This window comes from Magnolia sinica, chromosome 9 (assembly GCF_029962835.1).
Source record: "Magnolia sinica isolate HGM2019 chromosome 9, MsV1, whole genome shotgun sequence".
Lineage (NCBI taxonomy): Eukaryota > Viridiplantae > Streptophyta > Magnoliopsida > Magnoliales > Magnoliaceae > Magnolia > Magnolia sinica.
The window spans coordinates 19,110,001-19,128,428 of NC_080581.1; the positions used below are offsets into that span (position 1 = coordinate 19,110,001).

Here is an 18,428-nt window from a genome sequence, read left to right on the forward strand (position 1 = left end):
ATAGTCGTAGTAGAAGGTCCTTAGATTGAGTTAGTAGTTGTATGCCCACATGTACGGGTCGCGGTTTTTGCTTGCACCCTACACTAAACATGGAGCAATTGCAAGAGTCAATGAATAAGCTGACCCAGCAGTTTGAGTCTTTGGGTAAGCGCTTGGAACAACGTATAGACCAACACTTTGAGCAGTTTAATATGCGCGTTACCCAACTAGAGACCTCTGTCGGGACAAACCCCACCATTCGGGAATATACCCAATCTCGGACAGGTGATCAGGAGGTTAGACCAAGGAATGAAGGTGGCTAAGGAATTGGTCATGGGCACGCACCCGTGCACCCACCCCGCCAGGGACATCATGAACAATATGACCCAGATGTGCAACTCCTCAAAGGAGTTAAAGTAGATGTCCCTACATTTGATGACCACTTGGACCCTAAAGCCTTTTTAGACTGGTTGGCAGATATGAACCACTATTTTAAGTGGTATGACATATCGGATGCTTGCCGAGTCCGATTCGCCAAGATGAGGCTTGTGGGCCAAGCAAAGAGGTTTTGGGCTACTGTTGAGCGAAAGAAAGAAAGAGCGAGGGAGCTCCCAATAGTCCATTAGGGAGAAATGAAAGAAACACTTAAGGAGAAGTACCTCTCTTTCTCTTATCGCTTACGGTTGATTGAGGAATGGCAGTCTCTTCGACAAGGTTCCATAAGTGTGGCGGAATACATTGAGAAGTTTAAAGAGTACTTGACCAGGTGTGAAGTTGATGAGGATCCCATACTCACCCTTGCTTGATTTAAAACGGGCCTCCGTATTGACATTAGGATAGAATTGCTTGCCAAAGACATAAACACTATTGAGCAGTTGTATCAAGTAGTGTTAGAGGTCGAGCAATACCTCAAAACACCTGTGGGAAAGCGGTTTGACTTTCACGATTCTAGTACTATGGCTAACCCTTCTAGGGCTAAGCCTAGCACTAGATACCAAGACAAACCTTCCAGCAGTTCTCAATTCAAGCCCAAAGATGATAGGGGTAAAGAGGTTATCGAGTCTAGCTCGTGCAGAAGCGAAGCAACTAGGTGTTTTAGGTGTCAGAGGTTTGGTCACTTTGCCCACCAGTGTGGCATGAGAGAGGGCACCAAGGTGTTCCTTATTGATGGGCAAGTAGAAGTAGTGCACCCAGAAAGTGACGGTGATGAGGAAGAATATGAACCAGTAGAAGCCCCTAGTGATGAGGAAGAGAGAGTGCAAGAGTCTGCAACCCTTGCAATTGTCCGTCATGCCTTTACACGAGCAAATAATACCGATAGTTGGCACTGTTGTTTTGTTCTTATTCAACTTGGGTCATATAAAACCACATTTTGGTGTAATATTGTTCCTAGGAAGCCTATCGATCTTGTCCCTATGTCACTATCCCATAGGCCACCAGAGTTTGTCGAGTCCCTTGTGCATCACATTCATTCATGGCATCAAGAAATCAGGCAGAAGATCATGACTAGTAATGAACATTACACACTTTCTACAGATCAACATGAATGTTTCAAGGAATTCAATGTAAGGGACTCGGTAATGGCCATATCAGGCCAGAGCAGTACCCTCAGGGAGTCATTCGTAAATTACACGCGCGTAGCACTGGACCATTCAAAATTATAAAACGAAACGGTCTCAATGCGTATGTGGTAGATCTTCCACCTTCCATGAGAATTAGTTCCACATTCAATATGGGGGATCTAGTTACTTTTCCAGGAACCACTGATACTTTGTTCGGCCCTTCGCCCAACCATCTTAATTCCCCAGACTTTTCCCTTGATCCATGGCCATTTCCCGACCCATCTTCCTAGCCCCTACCTCCCATACCTACCCTTTCCGACCCATCGTCCCAACCTTTACCTCCCGTACCTACCCTTTCCGACCCATTTTTCCAACCTCTACCTCCTATACCTACCCTTCCCACACCCAGAAAGGAGATAGAGGATATTCTGGACCATTAGATAATATCCACGTCGGACGACAGGTTTCAGAAGTACCTGGTTAAGTGGAAATCACGCCCAGCTTCGGACAGTACGTGGCTCATTGATGAGAAGCTTTAGAGACTTGATCTTGACATCTTGGAGCGGTTCAGGAGTTTTATTTCGTCATTAGCGAAATCTTCGCATCCGGGGAGAGTTGATGGGGGCATCACGTGCACACGCACGCCCCCCCTATGCACGTACGCAAGGAGAGCCCCACCATCGATCTGGATCGATGACGACGTCCAGGGAGGGCCTTCTAGTTAAGAGGACTGCGTTTTGGTTCATTGGAGTGGACCCGATAGTCATGTGAATCCCACTATGGGTTCTCATGATCATAGCTCACTATTCGAATTAATCTAGTACTTTGGGTTTTGCTTATTATTGTTATTAGGAGTATCATAGATGGTTTAGATTGCTTTGATTAGTTGTTATTTTTTATTACTTCGTCACAAAGTAATAGGTTGGACACATGGCGCGAGTTTTAGGGTATAGGGTTTTATTATAAATAGGCACCCCTTGTAGTCTTTTTTATTCATTGAAGATTAATAAAATTTATGTGTTTTCTTGCTCCTTTTCGAGTTATGAAAACCTAATTGGGTGCGACGCTCTCCCTTCTTCGAAGAGCTAACTACTGTGGTGGGAAACCACATCTATCCCAATTTGCTCCCACTTTCTTCCATCCATATTTCTCTTCTCATACAATCATCTACGCTTCAAATTCATCCTCTATTGCAGCTGTTTTTCTCTCTACAACAAATTTCTAGAATCTGGCCTTGCAGTAGGGCTGAAACTTCGGCGAAGCACCACGCACAAATCGTGCATCGGATCGAGCAGAAATTTTGGGGTTTTGGAGTCCACCCCTGGCCGACCAGGGCCAAGCTGGCCTTTTTTGAATAGTGGGCCCCACACATGTGCAGCCGGGATCACACGCACGTGCGTCTGGGCCATTACTTCTATCCACACGTGCGGCACTTCTCTGGTTCATCTCCCTCCTCTCTTTCACTTCTCTTCACCCAAAATCCCTAAAGCTAACCCTAAATTATTCAAATCCTCAATTTTATGCCCTTTAAAAACCTTCAACCTCAGGGTTTCCTGAATTGAAATTTCTGAATCCCTTGGATTGGGGGCATTATTTCTGTGGATGTGTGGATGAATTTACCCTCCTTTGGTTCTTGTTTGGCCTATAATTTTGATTGATCCAGCCCTTGCATGTGTAGGCCTGGATCTGCATAAGATTCCCCTTGATTGAGTGTTTGAATTTTTGTGTGGGATGTGAAATTTTGTGTAATTGTTTCTGAACTAGTGTGAACTAAAGCCTGAAAATCTTGCACATCATACTTGAATTTCATGTCCTGCATCAAATGCATCCTAAACTTGGGGATGAGGTATAAAATAAGCCAAGGGCAAACTGTTAGTAATTGGTGGATAAACTGATTAAAGGAAACAAAATTTAAGATATAATACCAGAGCATTTACCTTTATGAACAACACTAGGCGGATCGTTAACAATCTCAGTAGACACAGGAGATCCTGGAACCTTAATAATAATAGGGGGCGAATGTGTAGCGTGAGAGGGAACAATCTGCAATACTTGATCTTTTCTCCTTATCCTATAATAAGTCTGCTTGAAATCTTTTTGAGGTGGTTATGCCTCAGTTACAAGATTTGTCGAGAACACATCAGGTAACGAAGCCTCCAAAGAAGTGACTTTTGCAACATACTTAGTTTTAGCATGAAATGGGGCATTCTCAAAGAAGGTTACATCATCTATCACAAGATACCTTTTAAGCAAAGCACAATAACATATATAACCTTTCTGAGTACAAGAATACCCCCCAAAAAATATTTAATAGAAAGTGGAGCAAGTTCATCTTGTTCATACCCAAATAGGTTAACAAAATAAGTACAACTGAAAACTTATGGAGGAACAGAAAAGATTCAGTTATCAGGAAACAATAATAAGAATGGTGTTTTTCCATTCCAAACTGAAGAAGGCATTCGGTTTATTAAATAACATGCACTAAGTACTACACTACCCCAGTAAAATTGTGGAACATTCATTTTCAAGAGTGAATCATGTTTGAGTTTAATTAATGTCTATTCTTGCGCTCAACCATCCCATTCTCCTGAAGTGTGTAAGCATAAGAAATTTGATGAATAATACAACGACATTGTAAATAGGATTGAAAATCACAAGACATAAATTCCAATGCATTATCATATCTAAATAAGCAAAAGAGTTGAGCCAACCTAAGTTTTTATTTCACTACGAAAATTTTGAAATACAAAAAAAAAAAAAAAAAAAAAACTCCTTACCGTTTTTCATAAGATATAACTAGGTCATTCTATAATACTTATATATATATAAAAAAAAAGAATAAAATACTGAAAACCTCATAGACTAGGAAGTCAAGTTGGTCCTTATACATTACAATGAACTAATATGGAATAGTGCTTCGTTCATCAACTCTAGAAGGAAAAGGTACCCTATTGTGTTTACTCAATTAGCACATGTCGTAATCTAAATTTGATAATTTTAAAAAGAATGGATCAAGGATATATAATTTCTAGGGAGATTGATGGCAAAGATAGTGATGACATCGAATAACAGGATCCTCAGGAAGCATTGTGGCACTTATTGATTCTCTCTCCAAATAGCATAGACCATTTCCTCATGTCCTCCACTAATCGACCTGCTCGTCTTGAGGTTCTAAAAAATACAATAGAAGCGAAGAAGGCAACAAAACAGTTTACAAACTTTGCTAGCTTACTTACGGATAAAACATATGATAATGACACAAATGTATTAGGCTAAGCAATACCGAGTTCAATAATGTTGGAAGAGTAACCATCGACTAAGATAACAGACATGCTGGAGGAAGTAGGACTAAATGAGTAAAATAAACTACGATCACTAGCAATATGATAAGAAGCCCTAGATAAGCTAAAGTAGCAATAAGTGTGGATGGTACATTATTGGATGAAGTACCACTAAAGGAGAGGAACCGCATTTACGCATATATTCTTCTCATGATAATATGCCATTAACTTGATCACTGCCAGCATTGGAAACAATGGAAGTAGCAGGTCTACCATCAGTTGGAGCATTAACAACAGGTGCTTGATTGGCCCTCGGAGGTTTCCCATTAAGGTCTCAACGGAAATCCACAAAATGATTAGACAACCTATAATGAGTGCAGAAACGATCTCCATTGCCACTACGATCACGTCTCTCACCACAAAAACCACCACTGCGAGTCCGTCCACCATGATCTCCATACATACTAGTGTAACCAGATGAGGAAACTAAGGCTGATTTATCTATACTATTAACCAAAACACTGCCAGAATAGTTGTGAATGGAAACACTCAGAAGTCTAGCATAAACTTCTGCAACTGAATGAATTGAAACACCACTAAGAATCTGATCCTTCATGAATTAATATTCCTTTCGCAAACTGGACAAGAGCTTCGCCACTTTCGTGTCTTTCATTCGCTTCTTCATAAGTGTCACATCCGAAGTAATGGGATGATAAGATCGAAAGTTCTTCCCACATACCAGTAAGCATGGCAAAATACTCACTAAGAGATTTATCTCCCTACTCTTTGTACAACTGATACCCTCGAGAAATATTCTGTTATGGGGATTACAGTTTAACCTCATCCCATACATCTTTAGCAGTATTAAAAAACACCCAGTTTGAACTGACTTTAGGTTCTATACTATTCCACAATTAGGACCTAATCTAAGCACCGTCACTCATCCACTGTTTATTTTTAGGATCGGATTCCTTAAGTTTAGTATCCGCAAGGAAGTGATTGGTGCAACCTGGTTATCGAGTCAGTGAGATCTTAACATCCGAATCTCAAAGAAATGGATATAGTACACCCACAAGAGTGTTAGAGTAGAGAGGAGAGAACTTTATTGATATCAAACTCCTCTTACAATACTAAAGAAAACTCACATTTAGAAAGATATTTAAATTGGAATAACTAAATCTTACACCACCTCTTCCTTTTATAGACCCCAAATGAATCTTTAATGAAAATCCCCCCCAACTAAGACATTGATTTCAAATTAATAATAATTTATTTCAAACAAATCTAATCTATCTAAGATGGTAAAAGCCTAACAATGGTAAAAGATAACATAGAAAGTAATCCTAATTATATCTCTAAATTAGTCCTATATCTTCAATCACATCAATCACATTTTAAAATTAGCTCCCATATCTCCCAAAAATAGTAAATTGCAATCCTTGATTTAGTCCCCAAATTTATAAATAAATAGTTAAAAAATTAGCACATGTTGGGCCCTATTGTGGGCTGTGGCCTACATTATTGTTGGGCCCCACAGTGGGCCTACATCAGTGATCCTTCTCATGAGATAAAAGAAACATTTCACAGAATTAGCTCAGAGTAAGCAGTTCTGCCCCCATTAAGTTTTACAGACGTAATTGGTGCATTAAACGAGGAATCAGGACTCTCACCCAATGATGAAGAACCAACAACTACACCTTTAGGCTCTATAATGCACTTTTAATGAATTTGATTCAACTAGCATTTAAAAATATTAATCTATAATCAGATCCACACTCAACTACATCCAGATTAGGTTATGGATAGCAAGAATCTATTCAAAAACTACCTTTTACCACAAAGTAATCGAGGGATAACAATTGCAACATCACCTTGATGTAAAAAATCAGCAAACTTCTATCTTTCAAATCCGGATTCTGCCCTCCTTTGCAAAAGACTGCACTCACCTTAAAACGATTACAGAAAACATGATGTTTTCTTTGAAAAAAGAGGGATTCTCTCTTCTAAGGTTTGATCAACACTTCAGGGTTTTTGAGAATTCCCCCAAAATCTGATTGACAGGTTACGGTTTTGAGCGATGAAGATCTACATTTGAATCACCTCTCAATGTGCTCCGATACCATAAAGACCTTGAAATTGAAGAAAAGAGAAGAAAAGAGGATAAAAAGAACTGAGAGAAAAAGGGGAGAGGAAGGAGGACTGCTCAATATGTTCACACACCCACTCACTTGTCTGTTATTATATTAGGGCTTCCATTGTTAAAAAGAAATTTAAAAAATTGGCTCTTTACTTAAATATTACATAGACTAAGCCCATGGGCCTAAATTCTACCCCAAGGTCCCCAACACATATTTCAGCCTGATAATTACAAGAGACCACGTGGAAGACCAAGCCGGTCCACTCGAGTGATCACAACAGTCCATTTAACAGTTTCAAAGGCATTTTTTGTCAATATCATGCATGATTGAGCATGCCAAACGAACAACCTAGCTCTTGCACAAAAGAGGGTTGGACCCGGCCATGCATTTTCATCTTGTGCCAGGTTCAGGCCTGTTTGTTTTGGCCTGTCATGGGCACAGGCTGGACTCAAGCTTGGGTTTTACTTCGTGGGCCAGGCTTGAGCAGAACTTGGCCCAATCTGAACCCAGCCCGTTGACAGCCTGCATGACTGCCAGTCATCCAGATAGTAGTTTACGGATAGTGTCACTGCACAAGAATCAAGATTACATTGAGTAGATCTGTGGGTCTTTTCTGTGCTGATAACTATCCTTCTTCATCCATGTTACAAAAATCTTGTTGTTTTCTCAGTAACTTTATTTTGAAAAAAAAAAAAAAAAGGCCAACAAAAGGAGAAATCAGTTTCTCAAAATCCATCACCTATATAGTTTTGATTTTCTTTTTCCATGAACCTTGATCCAATCTTCAGCTTCGTTCCTCATCCGTCTCTTTCCTAATTTCAGTCACTAAAACCCCATTTTCGCATCAAGCTGAGAAACCATGGTTTAAATGTTGTGGCAAAATATGTCAGCCCCTAGCAGCGACTGCTAATGATAAGGTAACTTTGAGTAGAGGTTGAAGGGTAAAAAGTTAAAAGAAAAATGATAAGAGTGGGTTGTGTAAATATTTTATAAAAGCAAGTACAGAAGTTTCCCTACTCAAAGTTACCTTATCATTAGCAGTCGCTGGAGAAGCTTACAACCCTCTGATGAGCTCCCACTTACTGTGACTTTTTGGACCCTCTTATTATCAACAATGACAATTCACTATTGTTGCCTAATGTCCGATCATTGCACATCTATGAAGGCCTCAACAAGTTTTTTGGCGTCATAATCCAACAGTCCTTAATGGATATGGCCTGATACAATACATATCATGAGCATTTCAATACTAAAATGCCAGGCATGTTTGGATGGTACAGGCAACTTTCTCAAACTAATACAGGGACTAATGAAGAATCAGAATGAATATGCCATTTATTCAAATCATTTATATGTCTTGGGGAAAATACAAAGATTTATATTCAACATAAGGTCAAATATGCTCATATAAACAAAAGATGGAATCGTGGTCCATTTCTTGCTGAAAGAATTGAAAGCAAGAAATAACTGACCTCAAAACGGTACAGCAGAGTCAAGCCTAAATGGTTTAGACAAACAATCCCAAGAACGTATTGTCTTGGGACAATGACGACAAGCTATTTTCAACACAGCTTTGAATGTGCTAATATAAATAAGAGATGAATTCACAGTCCATTTCCTGCTGAAAAATTGAACGAAAGAAAGAATTGACCTCAAAATGGTATAGCAGAGTCAAGTCTAAAACGGTTTAGACGAACAGTCCCAAGAATGTATTCGGGCAGCTCTTTCTCTTCCCTCGCCTGCAACAGTTTCACAATGAACAAACATGTTTTGGTTAAGATTTCAAATGCATGCACGTATGATAACAACACAACTCATCTATGAAATTGTGAAGATGGCAACAATAGCTAAGCAAACATAATGACCTTTTCTTTTAGTAGTGTGACCTAGGGTAAGCACTAAAAATATCCCGGTCTAAACAAAATAACTGCAGTCACACATAGGAAGGCTATCTACTAGGTTGGTGGGCTCCACCTAGTATTGCGTAATTTATTGTTGTTTTTGGGAAACATGGGAAACAATGGGAAATTGGTCGATTTTTTTAATAAAATTTTGGGGATTGTTAAAAAAGACACCAATACACACTTAGTAATAAAAAAATCACAAGAAAACAAGTGCATATAATAGGTTTCCTTTGTAAAGGGTCCTAATCTATGCTCTGTCTAACTGAACTAATGCAATTATATTTAAAGTCAATTAATAAAATTTATAAATGTAAGAAGACATGTATTGAAACACAAACATTACATTCAAAAGCAAAAGAAGAAGTAGAAAACTAGAAATTTACTTGTTGCTTTTGACAAAAAAATTATTTTTAACATTTTAATATTTTTTTAATTAAAAAATTATTTTTTTGAAAATTTCCTAAATTGCAAAGAATGTGTATATCAGATTATATACATGTTTGATTTTGTGTTTGGACATTAAGATTGCAACTGATTTGAAAAAAAATTGGGAAATTTCGATTTTTCCCTAATTTTCCGCAACTCGACCAATCTCCCACAAATCTCGAAATCAAAGCTCTAAATCTATAATTTTTTTATGCAAAGCATGAAGAATCATGAATTACTTACCATTTAACGCTATTTACAACATATAAGAATGAAAAAAAAAAAAGAATCAAAACTAAAAAAATACACACCTTTTAAAATCCGGCCCCAAGAAGCTTATGATTGCGATCTCAGAGAAATTTTGAAAATTTTCTTCTAACAAACTAGAGTGGACTAGTCGAAATCACCCTTACAATGTACTAGGAAGATTTTTTTTAAGCAAAAAAAGTTGATTTTTTGTGAATTTTGAGGATTTTTTAGACAAAACAACGCTAGTTTCTTTTTATCCCTTGCGATATTGTACTTGATATCGATATATATCGCACGATCCATTAATAATTTGTAAAGGTGGACTGGATATGTCACACGATATTGTGATATCCATGATATATCGCGATATTGTGCTATATATTGCACGATACCATGAAAAATGGATATTAAAGATGGGTTTCAAATCGTTCAGCTGGGATGACATATATCATGGGATATTGCAAGATACTGAAAACACTGCTCCCGACAACCTCTCAGTCTTATTCCCTCCCTTCCTCATTATGAATTTTCTAGTGTAAACAAAAAAATCAGTGGACTCCTGATAACCGCTCTCCCTTATTAAGAATTTTTCGATATAAACAAACTCGATAACTGCAACCACACATGGGAACACCATCTTACTAGTTAGTGGGCCTAACTGGATTCTCCCATACTTACAGCACTAGGAAACTCTGGTGTTACACAAACTTAATAACTACAGTCACAGGTCGGGAACCTGATCTGCTTGGTTGGTGGGCCCTCCCTCCCTCCCTCAACCACATGTTGGGAAGGCCATTTGCTCCTCCCTCCCTCCCTCCCTCCCTCAACCACATGTCGGGAAGGCCATTTGCTCCTCCCTCCCTCCCTCAACCACATGTCGGGAAGGCCATTTGCTCCTCCCTCCCTCAACAACTTTTCAGGAAGGTCATTTGCTACTCCCTCCTTCCCTCCCTCCCTCAAGTGTATATGCACAACAAGAAAAATGATTGTCATTTAACATGCATACATGAGACATAAAAAGAAAATTATGCTAGTTTTCACACACATAACACCTACAACGCAAATATCAAGTTACAAAATCCAAAATAGCTTGAAATAGCCCCAAGAAACATCAAATATCTAGGATTAGCATCATGTACGTTCTAATTATTTTAACACAGATTTGAGCTTCTGTGGGGTCCACCTTGAGTTCTAATATGGTCGAGCTTTTGCAGCACCCATCATAATGTATATGCAGAATCCAAACCATGCATCAGGTGCACTGCCTCATGCTCACCATACAAGTAAAAAAAATCAGGCTGATCCAAAACCCAGGTGAGCAACACGATAGAACAATTAAAAATCGTGCTTAAAAGCTCTAATATTTTCATGTGGCATGGCTCGCTTGAGTTATGGATGGCCTGATTTTTGTCGTGTCCCTTCATCCTAGTGGGGCACGTCTGATGAGAGGATTGGATGGCATATATATAGCATGTTGGGCCCCACACACAATCTAGAAGTTTCTATGGTGGCTATCATCCTCCTCATTGCTACCTGTTGTTCCCAATGGTGGGCTTAACATGCATAGGTGGATCTAAAGGACAGGTTGGATGGCAGACATGTCACATTGGGCCCCAAGAGCTCGATGCATGGTAACTCCCATACATTTGAACATTTGTGTGCGTGACATACGCATGTACATATACATGCATGTATATGTATGAGTGCACACAAACACATACTAGTAGCATGTAAATGCATGTGGAGAGAGAGGAAGTGGTTTGCAAGATGTGGGAGACAGGAGTGGGGAGCCAGTTTTAAAAGGGGAGTTGTTTGATACTCTAGTGGAGTGTGATGTTTGATTTGACACTCAGACAGTTTCAACTTGTACATGCGGAACATATTTAACTCAATCAAACTGTCTCTTTTTCTTTTTTTTTGCTTCCTGAAATTTTACCATTGACTGTTTTCACTTAAAACATCCACTAAATATCCATCAATCATATAGTTAGGAAATTAAATCATTTAAGAGTTATCTAAATCATGGTCATGATTTGTACAGTTACTTTGAATTCACTATATGGCATATGTACAAATTTATTAGTGCATGCATATCAATTATCAATTCTGCCATAATATCAATGTTTTCGCATTGTAAAGGGAAAGGAAGTTTGTCCACAGCCATACGGCTTCACCAAAATACACATTTTCATCTAAAACCATTCTCAAGTCCTTTAATAACCCAAGCATTTAGCTATTCCAGAAACCAATCGCGCAGAAAATTTTGCCCACACATGCCCACACAACACATGCTCATATCCAACCAGTTGGATGGTAGGTTACTGTTCACCCAGCAAATAACTTCCAAAATGTCATGTGCATGAGACATCCAAGCCATTCACTAGGATTACCTTGTAGAGAAATCAGCCCCATCCACTCATCAAGCATACCACACTTGTATTTTGTTATTAATCAATGACTACACATTATTTTCTACACTATGGCTCACCTAATGAGTGGATGGGGTTGATTATTACACAAGGTGATCCTCATGGTGATGCAAACCTTTTCAACGGGGTGAATGTTGAACACACATGATAGGTTGAATGCTATCCACTGCCATTGGGTGGATGTTTACTTATCGTCCATCAAGTTGGATATGAGCATCTCTCTCTCTCTCTCTCTCTCAAGTTGGATATGAGCATCTCTCTCTCTCTCTCTCTCTCTCTCTCTCTCTCTCTCTCTCTCTCTCTCTCTCTCTCATACACAAACATATAATGCTTCCATGCAAATTATATTGCAGGGGAACTGATGTAGGACCGATGCATGAACCAAATATCACGTGAGATAAAGTAGCGAAATCAAGATAATTAACAAAAAAAACAAAAACCTTGCCATAATCTTCACAAATACCACGAAAACCAAAAGAATATGATGCATAATCCTAGCCTAGGTTACGAACATCGTCACACAAGATCATTAAATAAAATGAAACTAGGATCTAATGGATGTAGGGACATCCAATTAGCAAAGGGTAAAATCTATTTCAAAGTAGAAAACCTAATACAACCTAGGGTAAAATTAGGGTTAGGGGAATTGGGGAAATATAGCGATTAGGGTTTATGGGATCAAATTGGGTGAAGGGATTAAATGGTTTATAGGTTAGGATGTGGGAATTAGGGTTTTGGATAGAAGGGGTGCAAGGATTTTGGATGAATTGAAGAATGGGAAAAGTTAGGGTTTGGTAATTTGGGAAAGTAGGAAAGGGATTTTAGGTTTTAGGATTAGGGTTTTGGAAAAGAGAAAAAGGGGTTTTGATTTTAAGGGTAATCGAAAGCCAAGAAGGACAAGGTGTAGCCGTACGGCCAAACCTGAGGGGTTCACATGTGTGGCTAACGTGGATGGGTTTAGGTCTCTTAGGGTTTGAATTGTAGATGGGTATGGGAAAGTTAGGTTTAGGAGAATATGAAGATTTAGGATAGGAGAATCGAATAACTTTGAAGAAAATACCTTGATGGAGGGAAAATGGATGATGACGTGGGGATAGAAGGAGACCTCCCACCTCCGATGATGAAGATTAGCCTCACACTAATCTCCCGTCCAAATCACATGAATGGAAGTATCTTCAGAACTCGTGAAGATAGAAGAAGAAGAAGAAGAAAAGGAGCAAAACTTCTTTGTTTTTTTTTTCACAAAATCCAATGGGAGAGAGGTCACACATACCTCTTCTTTTTATAGCTCCAAGAAGTTTCAAAAATTACAAATATCACCCTGTCTTGTGAATTTTAACAAAAATAGACAGTCTAAATAAAATCAACTAAAATCACTCATAATGGTGTCCAAACATAACATAAACAAAACTAAATCATATAAGCTTATAAAGTCTAAGAAAAACTAGTGTAGATGATCCACGATCAATGGCCCGATCATGTGATCCAACGACCCGATCGTCACGTCCCTCCAATCCAACAGTCTGGATCACTCCATAAAGCAACCCATGTGCATCTTCCCAGTGTGGGATCTTCCAGATGCTCGCACTTGCACATGGGGTCTTCAATGCAGTCAAGGATACTTGCCTAGCCAGAAGGAAACTGGTGCGGCCCACATCCTTTGATATGTATGCAAAGGCGTACGTGATGTAATGTCCTCATCAAATCTCCTCGGATGAGAAGAGTTCGCCTTTGGTAGACAAACTCCTGTAGTACTCCAAAATGTCTGGATCTAAATGTTGTAGCTCATCTTATGTGATCCAAGTAATATATGAAATCAGCCTGTGCACTTGATGAGGAATTTTTGAAATCCCCCATGGCGAGTGGAAACCGCTTGTGCATCCAGTATGTCTTCAATTTGTTCGCTTCGAGCAGGCGAGGGTAAAGGTAGCAAATGTTTGGATGATTGATCAAGTAGGGGCCATGGGTTTGGGACTAGGTCATGGTCTGTGGGAGGGCCTGTGAATGGATCAAAAGGCGAGATAGCAGGACCTTTGTATTATACTAGATCTTCCACATTAAAAGTAGAACTAATTCTCATGGTAGGTGGAAGGTCTACTACATACGTATTAGGGCCCAGTTTTTGCGGTACTTTGTATGGTCTTGCGCTATGCGCTTGCAAGTTTTTAACAGCCCCATGTGGGAACCGTTCATGCCTCATACGAACCATGACATAATCTCCTACTCGGAATTCCTGAAACCTGCAATGAGAATCAGCAAACGCTTTATATTTTTCATTACTTATGTTAATTAGCTTCTTGATCTCACTATGCAACTCATGTATGTGACGTGCAAACTCATTTGCTAACTCAGATGGCCTATGGGACAAACATAGGTATGGGACCTACAAGTTTCCTAAGTTTGTAGCCATGCACAACCTCAAATGGACTAATGCCTATGGACCTATTGATGGAATTATTAGATGCTAACTCGGCTATATGCAAAACGGTATCCCAAGTTCGGTTGTGATCACCCACAAGGCATCTAAGCAAGTTTCCAAAACTCCTATTTACAACTTCAATCTAACCGTTTGTTTGAGGGTGATGGGCAGATGAAAATTGAAGCCTTGTCCCGATCATGTGCTATAGTGTCTTCCAAAAATAGCTCATAAAGCGTACATCACGATCAGACACTATGGTCTTAGGTAGACCATGCAAATGCACTACCTCCCCACAGAAAAGCTTAGCCACATTGGAGGCATCTGACATTTTCGAGCACAGAATGAAATGGGTCATTTTGGAAAAACTGTCTACAACCACAAATACAGAATCGTGTTTCTTGATAGTTTTCGGTAAGCCCAATACGAAATTCATACTAATGTCCTGCCACAGAGCATTGGGTACTAGCAAAGGCATATACAATCCTATATTTTACTTCCTCTGCTTTACCAGTTGACAAGTCATATGCTGCCCTACAATCTTGACCACAACTCGCTTGAGACTTCGCCAATAAAATCTATCATTCAAAAGGGCAATGGTCTTGTCCCTCCCCAAATGGCCAGCTACCCCTCCTGCACGAAGTTCCCAAACTAGGAAATCACGGAGGGAGGTACGGGGAACGCAAAGTGTGTCACCTTTAAATAGAAACTCATCGATGATGACAAACCCACAGCTGTCGATCGACTAACCATCTCACTGTGACGCATACAAATCACCAAAGTCTGGGCATGTAGGATACTCTTCTCTCAACCTATCAAACCCAATCACTTCCACTCTCATACTTTGGAGTAGTGCCACACGACGACTACAGGCATCAACATGTTTGTTCTCGACCCCAACCTTAGGTTTCAGAACAAAAGAATATTCCTGAAGAAACTGGACCCATTTGGCATGCCTAGGGTTTAGTTTCTTCTGGGAACTAAGATAATGTAAGGCCTCATGGTCAGAGAACAAGATAAATTCTTGCAGTAATAAGTAATGCCGCCAATGACGCAAAGATTGGACAACTGCATAAAATTCTTTATCATAGGTGGAATACAGTTGCTCATCCTCATTCAACTTCTCACTAAAATAAGCAACGGGGTGCCCCTGCTGACTAAGCACGCCACCTATACCTTAGATGCATTACACGCGACCTCAAAAACTTTAGAAAAGTTTGGAAGGCGCATGATAGGGCTTTGCTCATCTTACCTTTAATCTACTTAAATGCTTTAGAGGCAGCTTTAGTATATACAAATTCCTATTTCTTGATGTAATCCGTGATGGGAGCCATAATGGAGCTAAATTGATGGAGACATCTCGTGCACATGCACCCCCCCCCCACACGTACGCAAGGAAAGCCCCACCATCGATCTGGATCGATAACGACGTACAGGGAGGAGCCCCTAGTTAGAGGACTGCGTTTTGGTTCCTTAGAGTGGACCCGATCGTCATGTGAATCCCACCATGGGTTCTCATGATCGTGGCCCACTATTCCAAACGATCTAATACTTTAAGTTTTGCTTATTATTGTTATTAGGAATATCATGGAGGGTTTAAATTGTTTTGATTAGTTGTTATTTTTTATTCCAAGTAATAGGGTGCGCACATGGCGCGAGTTTTGAGGTATAGGATTTTATTATAAATAGGTACCCCTTGTAGTCTTTTTTCTCATTGAAGATTGAATAAAATTTCTGCATTTTCCTGCTCTTCTCTGCGTTGTGAAGCCTAATTGGGTGCGAAACCCTCCCTTCTTCGAAGGGCTAACTACCGTGGTGCAAAGCCACATCCATCCCAAATTACCCCCACCTTCTACCTTCCATATTTCTCTTCTACTAAAGCCATCCTACCTGCAAATCCATCAATATTTTGCATATGTGTCTTTTCTACTGCAGATTTCCAGAATCGAGCCCTGCAGGAGGGCTAAAACTTTGGCGGAGCACCGTGCACAAACCAAACATCCGATCGGCGTGAAACTTGGCATGAAGGTGGACTTCCCTTGGCCGACCAGCACCTAGCTGGCTGATTTCAGATTTGTGGGCCTCACACACGTGCGAGCAAGATCTCACGCATGTGCGTCAGGCCCGAGCCGCTTTCCACACGTGTGGATCATCTTGGGTTCGTTTCTCTCTTCTATTTCACTCCTCTCTTGCCTTATTTCCCTAACCCTAACCCTAAATAATCCTTAATCCCAAGTCCTATTCCACTTTTGCAAACCCTAGGTTTTCTCGATTTGAAACATGTGAATCCCTTGGATTGGAAAGTAATCCTTTGCATGTGTGGATGAATTTACTCTCCTTTGAGCATTGTTTAGTCTATAATTTTTAATTGATCTAGCCCTAACATGTGTAGACTTGGACCCACATAAATTCCCCTTATTGAATGCTTGACTTTTATGTGGGATGTGGAATTTTTTGTGATTGGTTTAAAATTAGTGTGATCTAAAGCTTGAAATCTTGCATATCATATTTAATTTTCATGTCCTGCATCAAATTTAGTATCAGAGCACAAGGTTTTTTATAAGAGAATGCATTGCATGTTTAGGGTTTGGTTTACTTTATCCATGATGCATCAAGTCTCATAATATAGAGTTGTTTAGAGGTCCATAATTCCTGATATAAACTGCTAAAATTTCTATTATCAGAAAGTTAGCAATTCACATTGCTGACATTTTCCGTTATCCCTTTATTTTGACAGCTATATTGCTGAATTTTGGTAGTGTTGTGTAGTTTCCCTCATATAGTCTCATAGGATCATTTAGTCCCATTTAGATGCATATAGTCATATTAGAAGGTCTTTTAGTTGAGTTAGTGGTTGTATGCCCACACATACGGGTCGTGGCTTTGGCTTACACCCTACACTAAACATGGAGCAATTGCAAGAATCAATGAACAAAATGACCCAGCAGTTTGAGTCTTTGGGTAAGCGCTTGGAACAACGTATTGACCAATGCTTTGAACAACTTAATGTGCGCATTACCCAACTAGAGGCCTCCGCTAGGGCAAACCCCACCATTGGGGAAGATGTCCAATCTCAGGCATGTGGTCAGGAAGATAGATCAAGGAATGGAGGTGACTAAGGAATCGGTTATGGGCGTGCACCATTGCACCCACCCCGTGAGGAACATCAAGACCACTATGACTCCAATGCACAACTTCTCAAAGGAGTTAGAGTAGATGCCCCCACATTTGATGGTCACTTGGACCCTAAAGCTTTTCTAAATTAGTTGGCAGACATGGACCACTATTTTGAGTGGTAAGACATATACGACCTTACGGCTAGAGAGTGCACCAGAGGCTAGTGTAGAGTTACCCACTGAGGTCATTCCGGTAGTGGATGAGTTTTGTGATGTCTTTACTGATGATCTACTGGATGAGTTTCTCCCTATGAGGGATATACAGCACATCAGGACGTGGGACACCGTACTACCTATAGCTAAGTTTAGGTTTAACAGTTCTGTCAATAGGTCCACAGGTCTAAGTCCTTTTGAAGTCGTTACTGGTTATAAACCTAAGAAACCTATTGATCTTGTCCCTATGTCATTGTCCCATACGCCATTAGAGTCTGCAGAGTCTTTTGCGCATCACATTCACTCATTACATCAAGAAATCAGGCGAAAGATTACTACTATTAATGAACATTACAAAATTTCTGTAGACCAATATAAACGATCCAAGGAGTTCAATGTAGGGGACTCTGTGATGGTCCGCATCAGGCCAGAACGGTACCTTCAAGGAGTCGTTCGTAAATTACACAGGCGTAGTGTTGGACCATTCAAAATTATAAAACGAAACAGTCTCAATGCGTATGTGGTAGATCTTCCACCTTCCATGAGAATTAGTTCCACATTCAATGTGGAAGATCTAGTTGCATTTCAGGGGATTACTGATACATTGTCCGGCCTTTCACATAACCATCCTGATTCCCCAGACCTTTTCCTTGATCCATGGCCCCCTCTCGACCCATTTTCCCAGCCTCTACCTCCCATACCTACCCTTCCCACA

General features: G+C 39.9%; 1 protein-coding gene across 7 annotated transcripts in view; it reads right to left on the bottom strand.

The window, feature by feature from the left end:
- The window catches only part of LOC131257017 (protein ENHANCED DISEASE RESISTANCE 2-like), a 201,766-nt gene that overhangs the window by 33,822 nt on the left and 149,516 nt on the right, over nt 1–18,428 (bottom strand). For 5 of the 7 annotated variants that reach the window (XR_009177048.1, XM_058258174.1, XM_058258173.1 and 2 more), the window contains exon 22: nt 8,612–8,699. Coding sequence is in view for 6 of the 7 variants with exons in the window: in XM_058258174.1 (XP_058114157.1) it covers nt 8,613–8,699 (87 nt within the window). In the remaining variant the exon portion in view is untranslated. Of the gene's footprint in view, nt 1–8,270; nt 8,700–18,428 lie in introns of those variants that run through there. The other 2 variants (XM_058258177.1, XM_058258176.1) reach the window with 1 other exon arrangement.